The 12,369-nt window shown below is 42.0% G+C and overlaps 1 protein-coding gene across 2 annotated transcripts in view; it reads left to right on the top strand.

Moving 5' to 3' along the window:
- Nucleotides 1-12,369, top strand: part of itga9 (integrin, alpha 9) — a 421,660-nt gene that overhangs the window by 59,911 nt on the left and 349,380 nt on the right. For both annotated transcript variants that reach the window (XM_052022797.1, XM_052022798.1), the window contains one exon: nucleotides 7,999-8,066. In XM_052022797.1, coding sequence (XP_051878757.1) covers nucleotides 7,999-8,066 — 68 coding nt within the window. The remainder of the gene's footprint in view (nucleotides 1-7,998; nucleotides 8,067-12,369) is intronic.

Below are 12,369 nucleotides of genomic sequence, written 5' to 3'. Positions count from 1 at the left end.
CCAAATCAACCCCTGTCTTTCCAGATGTACATATCTCTCAGAATCCTCTCCAGTAACTTACCCACCACAGATGTTAGACTTACTGACCCATAGTTCCCAGGTTTTTCTTTACTGCCCTTCGTAAATAAAGGCACAACATTCACTACCCTCTGGTCTACTGGCACCTCACCCGTGGCTAACAGTGCTACAAATATCTCAGCCAGGGTTCTCACAATTTCTTCTCTAGCCTCCCACAGTGTTCTTGGATAAACCTGGTCAGCTGCTGGAGATTTGTCTACCTTCATACCTTTTAAGATATCCAGCCACCACTTCCACTGTAATGCAGACTATTCCCAAGACCTCCCCATTTACTTTTCCTAGTTCTGAAGTTTTCATGTGTTTCTCCCCAGTAAAAACAGAGGAGAAATATTCATTAAGGATCTTGCCCATCTCCTGCTGCTCCACGCAAAGATGTCACATTGGTCTTTGAAGGGCCCTATTTACTCTCTAGTTACTCTTTCCCTTAATATACTGTACTCATAAAATCTCTTTGGCAGAGAAGATTAAGGAAAATCCAAAGTTATCTCATGCCTCCTTTTTGCCTTCCTGATTTCCTTCTTGAGTACACTTCTGCATCCCTTATACTCCTCCAGGGATTTATTGATGGTAGATGGATGCGTTGGGCTGAATGGTCCATTTTTGTTCTTTGTGACTCTCGGACCATAAAATGGAGAGGAAGAGATTAGTATCTAAAACAAAAATAGAATATGCTGGAAATACTCAGCAGGTCAGGATACATCTGTGGGACGAGAAACAGAGTTAAGGTTTAAGGTTGGAGACCCTTTGTCAAAACCGAGACGGAGACAAAAAAAAAGCTTGTAAAGCTGTTGGGAGGGTAGGAGAGGAGTTGTTTCTGAGAGGGTGAAACCAGCGTGACCATTGGAGATAAACAGGTTATCTGGTCAATGGAGTGAATGCGTGCAGTTAGAGAGTGAGAATGTAGACAAAAGAATGCAGGAGTTGCAAAATGCAGAGCAGGAGAACAAGACTAGCAGGTCAGGCTGGGCATGTCCTCCACTCCCTGTGGGGGAGAAAATGAAGAAAACCCAAACTGAGCTCACATCTCAGATGGGTGACTAATGCAGACCAAGAAATTAAATGACCTGAAATTTTGGAGTAGAATATTGAATCTACAAGACTGCGACATGTCCAGACGGAAGATGAGGTGCTGTTTCTGAAGCTTGCGTTGAGCCTCACTGTGATGGTACAGGAGGCCACAGACTGATGGGTGAGAGTGGGGGTAGGATGAGGGTTAATATTAATATCCCGGCTGTCAACGGAAACCGGTAATGAATCATAACAAGGGTTCAGAACAAAACTGATGTTCTCTTGTTTTGGGGATAGCTCTGTTACTTGGAAATGTTACTCTGCTGTTTAAGAAAGATGAGGTGGGAAAGTAAAGGAATTGGGAATATGTTATTGCTCTCACAGAGAAATGGCTGAGAAAGGGCAGGACTCAACACTCATGGGTATAGAATCTTCAGGCATGCTGGGATATGTAAAAGAGTGGCTATGCAATATTAATTAAAGAGTGCATTACTGCAGTTAGAAGCTCTTCAAATGAGACCTCTTGGGTGAGTTTAGAAACAAAAGGAGGGGTGTGGGGTAGTGATCACTTTGCTGAGATTGTACTGCAGTTCTCTGAATGGTCAGTTGGAGAGAGAAGAACCATAATGTAGGCAAATCACTGAAAGGTGTACAATTAATAGCATATTAGTAGTAGGGATTTCAAGTTCCCCAATATTACAAAAAAAACATGTCCCATACATCTCCTTGAACTTACCCTCTCTCACCTTAAATGCAGGCCCTCTAGTATTAGACATTTTGACCCTAGGCAAAAGATACCGGCTGTCTATCTATGCCTATCATAATTTTATAAACTTCTATCAGGTCTCTCCTCAATCTCCACTATTCCAGAGAAAACAAGCCTAGTTTTCCCAGCCTCTTCTTACAGCACATGCCCTCTACCCCAGACAGCATACCGGTAAATCTTTTCTGCACCCTCTCCAAAGCCTCCACATCCTTCCTTGCATGGGGCAACCAGAATTGAATGCAATACTCCAAGTGCGGTCCAACCAGAATTTTATGAAGCTGCAACATAACTTCCTGACTCCTGAACTCAATGTCTCAACTAATAAAGGCAAATTTGCCATACACCTACTTTGCCATGCGATTGACTTGTTCAGCCACTTTCAGGGACCAATGGACGTGGACCCCAAGATTCCTCTGTACATCAACAGTTTGACTCATATCTGCCCTCTGCAGTGGCCTATGATGTCCCTTAGTTATATAGGAGTTGGACTCATGTTACAGTTGTACAAAACGTTGGTTGGACTGCGTATAGTATTGTGTGCAGTTCTGGTCACCACGCTTTAGGAAGGATGTGATGAAGCTGGAGGATGTTCATGAGGATGTTGCTAGGTCTGAAGGGCTTGAGTTATAAGGAGAGACTGGTTAGGCTGGGGTGTGACCTTTACAGAGATTTATAAAATTATAAAGGGGCATCCTCACCTTAAGTGCATGCCTCTAGTATTAGACATTTGACCCTGGACAGCTCTTATCTTTTTCCCAGGGTCAAAATGTCTAATACTGGAGGGCATGCATTTAAGGTGAGAGGGGGCAAGGTGAAAGGAAATGTGCGGGGTAAGTTTTTTTACCCAGAGGGTGGCGGGTGCCTGGAATGTACTGCCAGGGGTGGTAGTGGACGCAAATACGATCGATGTGTAAGAGGCGCTTAGGCACATGAATATGAAGAGAATAGAGAGATCTGGATTAATTAGTTCTGCACAAGGTTATGGGCTGAAGGGCCTGTTCCTATGCTGTACTGTTCTATGTTCTAGATAGGGTTCTTAGTCACAGTCTTTTTTCCAGGATAGGGGAGTCTAAGATTAGAGGGCATAGGTTTAAGGTAAGAGGGGAAATATTTAAAGGAGATTTGAAGGGCAAGTTTTTCACACAGAGGGTGGTGAGTATATGGAATGAGCTGCCAGCGGAGGTGGTAGAGGCAGGTACAATTACAACTTCAAAAAACATATTGACAGGTAAATGGATAGGAAAGGTTTAGAGGGATATGGGCCAAATGCATGCAAATGGGATTCGCTTAGATAGGCATCTTGGTCAGTGTGGACGAGTTGGGCCAACGGGCCTGTTTCCATGCTTTATGGAAAAGTTATGAAAAAAATTGCTGCAACAAAACAAAATAACAATGAAATGGCTGTGCCATCCTGGATTGACTTATGCACCAGAATCTGATGTAAGAAATGCATATTGTGCGCAATTGAATTTGCAAAGTCCTCCTCATGAATTTCTTGAGAGACCATCCAAAATGTGGGAGAAAGTGGCCTTAATAAAGGTAACTTGATTATGTTAAAAAGTAATGGGATTCACAAGCACTGATTTTTGCATCTAAACACTTGAGTAATAGGATATCAGAGACATTGCGAAGCATTCCAAAACTTGCTGCTTTGACTGATAATGATACTCGTGTGGTGCCTTTGGTTCTGATAAACGTTTCTTCAATTTTGTGGATAGAGTTTGTCCTGGCCCAGTCACGTGACTCATTTATGTGGAGCAAGCTCAGTCTTAAACCGTCTATACTGTTCAGCATTATCAAAATGTATTGCATCACTTTGCACATTGGTGGTAACAACAAATGACTGACTGATTTTCTTCTGTTGTGTTTGTAGTTCAGTGATTCACCATGTAACTTGTAGCTGACAGTACAAGTGTAAGAATGAGAATTGAAGAAAGTTACGTTATAGGTATTGACCTGGTGGTCTTTTGAAACAAAAGGAACTCTCCTTCTGTTCCTATTGACCAGTTCTTAAAGCTTGGACAACTTAAACCAATATGTATGTTTATAGAAATGTAGTCAAGTAGGATGAGTAGGCCAGTCAGCTCTTTGAACCTGCTTTGCTATTGAGTATGATCCTCTACCTCAGTACCACATTCCCTTTCTCTCCGCAAACCCCTTGATGCCTTTTGCTTACAGAGATGTATATCCTCCTTGTATATAGAGGTGATTCCCCACATTACAGGGGGCTTGCTTTGCTAGAAAACGTCTGTATCATGATTACCTGGAATGCAAAGCTGTGTCATCTGTGAGTGCTACAAAGAAACATGAGCCAAAAAAAGTTATGTTTATTTACTTTTTTTTCCACAAATTCCTGAGAGCAAATTTTATTTTGTATCTCAAATTTTTGGGCAGTGATTTGTGAATTCTGTAAAGGCAAATTTCCGTAGCCTGAATGGTGGTTATGCAGAGGTTGCCTGTGTTCAACATGTTGGCCTCAACAGTTTTTTGTGGTGGAGAATTCCACAGATTCACCAACTGCTGAGAAATTATTCCTCTTAAATGTCTTAACTTGTATCTTGAGAATGTGACCGCTGGTTCCATAAACCCCAGTCAAGGGAACTATCCTATCTATCATGCCTGTCTAGCCCTGTCAGAATTTTGTAAGTTTCCAAGCTCCTCCTCTTACTACGGCCTAGTCGACCCAATCTCTGCTCATTAGGCAGTCCCTGCCATCCCAGGAATCAGTTTGGTGAACCTTTGCTGTACTCCCTCTTCAGCAAATGTATATTTTCTTTGGTAAGGAGATTAAAACTGCATATGCTACTTAAAGTGCCATCTCATCTAGATTCTGCAAAATTGTAGCAAGACATTCTTGTTGCTGTACTCAAAGCTTCTTGCAGTGAAGGCCAACGTACCATTTGCTTGCCACACTTGCATGTTTGCTTTGAGCAGGGACACCCTGGTCACTTTGTGCATCAGCATTTCCCAGTCTACAACAATTTAAGCAGTCCTCTGCCTAACTGTTTTCATAAAAAATTTCACATTGCTCCATGTTGTACTGCTTCTGCTGTGTATTTGCCCACTCGTTCAACTTGTCTAAATAGTCCTGAGGCCTCATTGCATCCTCCTCACAACTCACAAACCCACCTCATTTCCATCTTGTCAGGAAACTTAAAATTATTAAATTTGGCTCCCTCAACCAAGTCATTGATATATATCAGATTTGTTCTGTTTTAATTTATGGTCTTGAAATTGAAGCAGGAATATTGTTAGTGGTCTTGCATCTTTGGTGGATATATGCTAATCACAACACCAACATTTATTCACATCAGCAATTTAAAATAGATGTGGCTGGACATTGCATGTAGCCTAGTTTGAAGTAGAAGAGTTTGGGTACTCCTGTGCTAAGCATGTATCTTCTAAATAAATGGGTGTGACATAACATACGGTAACAAGCTTATTACTGCACAGAAGATGGCCATTTGGCCATTGTCCATGTCTGTAATCCCATCAGTCCCATTTCGCTTTTAACTTATTCCCTCGTAGCCTGGCAAGTTATTCTTTCTCACCTTTTGACTCTTTTCCCCTTTTGACTTTTTTGTCAATCACCTTTACTAAAGAATAATTCTTGGTCACTAATTTATCTGCCAGCATGCCTTTGGGGTGTGGCAGGGACCAGAAGACCCAGAGATTGGGTCATGGGGAAAATATTCAAACTCTGCAAAGACAGCACCTGAGATCAAGATCCTGCTTCCATTTGTATGCAGCTGTATGGTTACCCAGCTGAAAGTTAACAGGTGATAATTTATTTTGCTAGTGAATTTCACAGCTGATGCATTTGCATAAAACTTCCTATGAGGGAAACTGTGGAAGTGCTAAAGAATCATAGAATTATACCACACAGCAACTTTCAGCCACCTCATCCATGCTGACTGTGATGTCTACCTATTCTAATCCCATTTGCTTACATCAGGCCTGTATTCCTCGAAATCTTTCTGTCCAAGTATCCATCCAAATATTTATTACATGCTGTAATTGTATTTGCCTCGACCACCCCTTCTGACAGCTCGTTCCAGCTCTCTGTGTGGAAAAACTTACCCTTTTAAGTTTCTGCCCTCTCATCTAAAACCTGTGCACTCTACTTCTAGATTTCCTTGCCCTGGGAATAAGACTCTGACTACCTATCTATCTATGTCCCTCATAATTTTATAAACCTCCAAGGTTACCTGTCAGCCTCCTACATTCCAGTGAGAATAAACCCTACCTATCCAATCTTTCCTTATATCGACAGCCCTCCTTTCCAGGCAATGTTCTGGTAAAACTGCAGTCTCTCCATGCTAGTACATCCTTCTTGTAGTGTGGCAACCAAAACTGTACACAATACTCCAAGTGCAGCCTGATCAATGTTTACAACTGCAACATGATGTACCAAATTTTATATTCAATGCCTCAGCCTATGAAGGCAAGCAAACCAAATATCTTCTTCAATACCCTACTCACATATGTCTCCACTTTCAGGGAGACTTGCACATCACTGCTCCTAAAATCCCTGCCATTTACTGTACATGTCCATAGAACCATAGAACAATACAGCACAATACAGGCCCATCGGCCCACCATGTTGTGCCGACCTTTAAACCACGCCTAAGACTATCTAACCCCTTCCTCCCACATATCCCCCTATTTTAAATTCCTCCATATGCTTGTCTAACAATCTCTCGAACTTGACCAATGTATCAGCCTCCACCACCACCCCAGGCAGCACATTCCATGCACCAACCACTCTCTGGGTGAAAAACCTCCCTCTGACATCTCCCTTGAACTTCCCACCCATTACCTTAAAGCCATGCCCTCTTGTATTGAGCATTGGTGCCCTGGGAAAGAGGCGCTGGCTGTATACTATTTATTCTTTTTAATATTTTGTGCACCTCTATCACGTCTCCCCTCATCCTCCTTCTCTCCAATGAGTAGAGCCCCAGCTCCCTTGGTCTCTCCTCATAATCCATACTTTCCAATCCAGGCAGCATCCTGGTAAATCTCCTCTGCACCCTTTCCAACGCATCCACATCCTTCCTATAATGAGGCGACCAGAAATGGACACAGTACGCTAAGTATGGCCTAACCAGAGTTTTGTAGAGCTGCATCATTACCTCGCGGCTCTTAAACTTGATGCCACTCGATGTCCTATCAGAATTTGACTTCCCAATTATTACCTCATACTTGTCTGGATTAAATTCCAACTACCACCATTCCGCCAAACATTCCAGCTGATCTATGTCCTGTTGTATCCTTGGACAACCACTATCACTATCCATAACTTACTAATTAGTCCTCCTACATTCTCATCCAAGTCATTTATATATATGTTACAAACAACATAGGCCCCAGCGGCGATCTCTATGGTACACTACTTGTTATAGATTTCTTGTCAGAGAAACACCCATCCACCACTACCCTCTGTCTCCTATCACCAAGCGAATTTTAGATCCAGTTTGCAAACATGCCTTAGATCCCTTGTGCTTTGACCTTCTGGAGCAGCCTAGTATGCTTGACCTCGTCAATAGCCTTATTGAAGTCCATATAAGATGTTTATTTATTAGTCACATGTACATCAAAACACAGTGAAATGCATCATTTTTTTGCATTACTGAGAATGTGCTGGGGGCAGCCCGCAAGTGTCACCACGCTTCCGGCCCCAACATAGCATGTCCACAACTCCTAACCTGTATGCCTTTGGAATGTGGGAGGAAACCCACACAGACATACGGGGAGAATGTACAAAGTCCTTACAGACAGCAGTGGGAATTGAACCTAGGTCACTGGTGCTGTAATAATGTAATGCTAACTGCTCCACTACCGAGCCTACAGCTATAATATGTCCACTAATGTATCTACAGCTCTACCTTCATCAGTTTTCTTGGTTACTTCAGTGCTGTTGCTTTTGCTGAATCCACCTGAATTTTAGCTTTCACAGTGCGTGGGACCTGGATGATTTAACAGAGCTTAGGCAATACATTGGCATTGCACTTAACACATAAATATCCCTATATTTTTCTTTGACTACATCATGGAACATCAGCCATACAAATTAAGCCTTGAGAAGCATTGGCAGTATTCTTTTAGGTAAAAATGGTCAGTAGCTAATCGTAGTTTTTTTTGTGCAGAATATAAGAAGAAATATGGAGAAGAACATGGCTCATGCCAAGCTGGAATAGCAGGCCATTTCTCTGAAGTAAGTCATCGATATTCCTGTTTTATGTAGATGGATTAGATTAGTTTAGCCAATGTTTCTTTGTACCTTGGATGGAGTTTCCATACAGTCCAGAATGATGCAATAAATTTAAGAAACCAAGAAATCCTTGGTTTCTTAAGCTAGTCTTGGGGTCCAAGCACAATCTTTTAGAACCAGAAATAGATAAGTCAGACTTTATCCCAGGGTAGAAATGTCAAATACTAGAGGACATAGCTTTAACGTGAGAGGAGGAAGTTTAAAGGAGATATGCAGGGTAAGAGAGTGGTAGGTGCCTGGAGCACGCTGCCAGGGGTGGTGGTGGAAGCAGATACGATAGTGGAGTTTAAGATGCATTTAGAGAGGCAAATGAACGTGCAGGGAGTGGAGGGATATGGATCATGTGCAGACAGATAGGTTTAGTTTAATTTGGCATCATGGTTGGTACAGACATTGTGGGCTGACTGGTCTATTCTTGTGCTGTACAGTTGTGTGTTCGATGTTCTAAATGCACTTGCAAAATGCATTTTTTTTTGTGATGCATGATTCAAACTGTAACATCTGGATTGCTGGTTGTGATTGGCTCTTCTATGCAGAGCGTGTTATTGGAATTTGCATTCTCTGTCTCCTTGCCCCCTGTGTGTAAACAATTTCCAGCGTGCAAACTGCTGTTAACTGGAATGTCATGCTGGTACATTAGAGCTATCTCTGTTGATGAAAAATTTCCTCTGTATGGGAAATTTAAAACAAAATTGCAGAATCTCAGTTATTTTGTGAATACTTAAGCGATTGGGTCACAAAACTCATCATATCCCATCTTCACACTTTGGAAGTGAGGTACCCAAACAGACAATCCATTCTCCAATCTGTGGTCTAGTTAAATGAGCTGAGCAGAGCAGAGCACCAGCAAAGGTTGTTGCAAATTTATAGCATTGGAGTTGTGATAATGCAGAGGAAAGTGACTAAACAGGCACAGCTGACTAATCCGCTCTTGTTAAACACAAATACAAAACTATGGTGTCATAGAGACAAGCAGCATGGAAACAGGCCTTTTGGTCTCGGGTACCTATCTGGACCAACTGTATTTTTTAGCACTCGGCCTGTAGACTTATATTACTATAGCTTATTAAGTGCTCACCTAAATATATGAGAGTGTCTGTCTCCACCCATGCAGTGCATTCCAGATTTCAACCATCCTTTGGCTGAATAAAATTAGTCATAGATGTTAAATTTTAGAGTCATACAGCACGGACACAGCTTCTTCAGCTTAATGAGTCTACAAGGCTGTCAAACACCTGTTTACACTAATCCCATTTTATTTTCCACACACTCCCATCAATTTACCCCAGATTCTATCACTCACCTGCACAGTGGGGACAACTTACAATGGCCAATTACCTACCAATCCACATGTCCTTGAAATGTGGGAGAAAATGAGAACACCCGAATGAAACCTTGACTTACCAGCACATAGAGAAACATTGTGGAAGGTTCATAAAGACAGCACCAGTGGTTAGGATTGAACCAGGGTTGCTGGAGCTGTGAGGCAGGGGTTCTATTTCCTGCATCACTGTGCCACCTCAAATCCCCTGTAAGGGAGTAAAGATGCAAACAGTAAAATAAAATATAATAATCTTAGTTCCCATGCTGTTCATCTGCAACTACATCTGCAACAATTTGGCAATTTGTTGAATATGTTAAATATTGGATATGAATGTAGGAGGTATGGATGTTTGCAGATAACACCAGTGGTGTTGTTGGTAGTCATAGGCTACAGGATGATATTGATCAGTTGGTAAGATGGGCAGAGCAATGGTTGATGGAATTTAATCCTGACAATTGTGAGCTAATGCTCCTTGGGAGGACTAGTGATTGTAGGACATGTACAATGACCTGTAGGGCCCAAGAGAGCATTAAGGAACAGTAGAACTTCACTGTTTAAGTCCAAGGATCCCTGAAGGTGGCAGCACAGGTAGACAAGATGATAAGAAGGCTTTTGGGATACTTGGTTTCATTAGCTGAGGCATAGAATATAAGAGCAGTGTGGTTATGCTACAACTTTATCAAACATTGGCTAGGCCACAGTTCCAGTACAATACTGGTTTCCACATTATAAGAAGGACATAATTAGGCTGGAGAGGATGCAAAGGAGATTCGTTAGGATGTTCCCTGAGATGGAGTTATGAGGAGAGACTGGATGGCCATGTTTGTTTTCCTTGGAACGGAGGACTGAGAGGGTGTCCGAAATGATGATAGTCATAAGTAGGGTGGATGACAGGAAACCTTTCTCAATAGCAGTGGGAGATAAAACCTAGAGGGCATCTGTTTAGGATAAAGGGTCAAAAGGTTTAAAAGGGATCTGAGAAGAGCGTTTTTTACCCAGAGGGTAGGTGGAAACTGGAATGAATTGCCCAAATGGGTGGGGGAGGCAGCTGCTCTCACAGAACTTAAGCATCTAGACAGGCACTTGAATCACCACTGCACAGAAGGCTGTGGATTAGGTGCTGGTAAATGGGACTTGTATGGTTAGGTACTTGAGGCTGCATGGACAGAGTGGGCTGAAGTGTCTGTTTCTGAGCTGTATGACTCTGAACTTCTATAATATTTAAAAGAGTTAGGTAAAATATTAATTACTGGTGAGTCAGTGTAAGAAATGTGTTTGACTCTTGATTGCCTCTTCAGTTCAGGGACAGTTAGCGATGCACAATGTAAGACTGCATTGCCAACATTATGAACATCTCATGAATAATCAAGGAAAGTCACTGCAGAATAATAAAGCTTTATACATTGTGCATATGGTTGTCAGTTGTGGCTTCCTTTCAAGTAAATCAATTTTTGAATTGCATTGTGTTGCTTTCAAAGAGTCATATCTTGAACAGGGTACATGAGAAATTGCTAGGTTTTTGGAAAATTACCCCTGGACTTAAAATCTGTTGTCTGGAATTGATCTGATGTGAGTCAAGATTGTCAATGATACTAATATTTCATTGAATTATGATGCTATTGAAATAAAAGGTGCTAAATGAATATGTTCTTTCATTTATTTTCTTTTTAGAAACTCTTTTCAAGAAGCTTATCCTGCTTTGCTTTCTACAAGTGTGTTTGTGATTGCAGGGAACATTTCAGAATTGTACCGATTGTTGTTATAGGTTAACAGCTTTGTACTAATTGTGCAGCTAAATGCCTGGAACAGAACTGTGAGGAAAAGGACAAGCAAAATATGGTTCCCTGTTCCTTTTGTTTGCAAGAACAATTGCTATTGGGATTTTATTTGTTTAACTATTTGTGTGCTGACAGTCATAGAGTCATACAGCATGGAAATTGGCCCGTTGGCCTAACTCATCCATGCCGACTGTGTTGCCCTAGTTCCATCTGCCCACGTTTGACCCATTGCCCTCTAAACGCCCCCCCCCCCCCCCCCCATCCATGTACTTATCTAGATGGCCTTTAAATGTTGCTAATGTGCTGCCTCAACCACTGTTTCTGGCAGCTCATTCCAAATACACACCACTGTTTGCGTGAAGAAGCTGCCCCTGACGTCCCTTTTAAATGTCCTGCCTCTCATCTTAAACCTATGCCCTCTTGTTTTTAGCACCCCTCCCTGGGAAAGCGACTATATACTTTCACCCTCCCTATGCCCCTCATGATCTTATATACCTCTATCAGGTCACCCCTCTATCTCCTGTGTTCCGGGGAGAGTCCTAGTCTACACAACCTCTCCTTATAACTCAGGCCCCCAAGTCCAGGCAACATCTTGGTAAATCTTTACTGCATTCTTTCTAGTTTAGTAACATCTTTCCTATGGTAGGGTGACCAAAACTGTACACAACACTCCAAAGTGAGGCCTCATCAATGTCTTATATAACCATGTCATAACTTCCCAACTCCTGTTACTCAGTGCCCTGACTGAAAAGGCCAGCGTGCCAAATGCCTTATTCACCACCCTACTTACCCATGATGCTGCTATTATGGTCCCTCTGTTGCATAACACTCCCCAGGGCCCTACCATTCACTGTATGTCCTACCCTGATTTGATACCCAAAATGCAATACCTCACATTTTTCTGGATTGAAAGGCAAAAGATAAATTTGCTAATCCTCACATACCAAGCTGATCAAGAGCCCCCTGTAATTTTCATAACCTTCTACACTATCTAAAACACCACCTATTTTAGTATCATCTGCAAACTTACTAACCACGCCTTGTACATTCACATCCAAATTGTTTATATAAATTACAAACAACAAAGGTCACAGCACTGACCCTCATGGCACACCACTAGATACAGGCCTCCAGTTTGAGAAAC

This window comes from Pristis pectinata, chromosome 9, assembly GCF_009764475.1.
Source record: "Pristis pectinata isolate sPriPec2 chromosome 9, sPriPec2.1.pri, whole genome shotgun sequence".
NCBI classification, from domain to species: domain Eukaryota; kingdom Metazoa; phylum Chordata; class Chondrichthyes; order Rhinopristiformes; family Pristidae; genus Pristis; species Pristis pectinata.
Note: the sequence above shows the minus strand (reverse complement) of the source record. Positions and strands in the feature narration are given on the sequence as shown.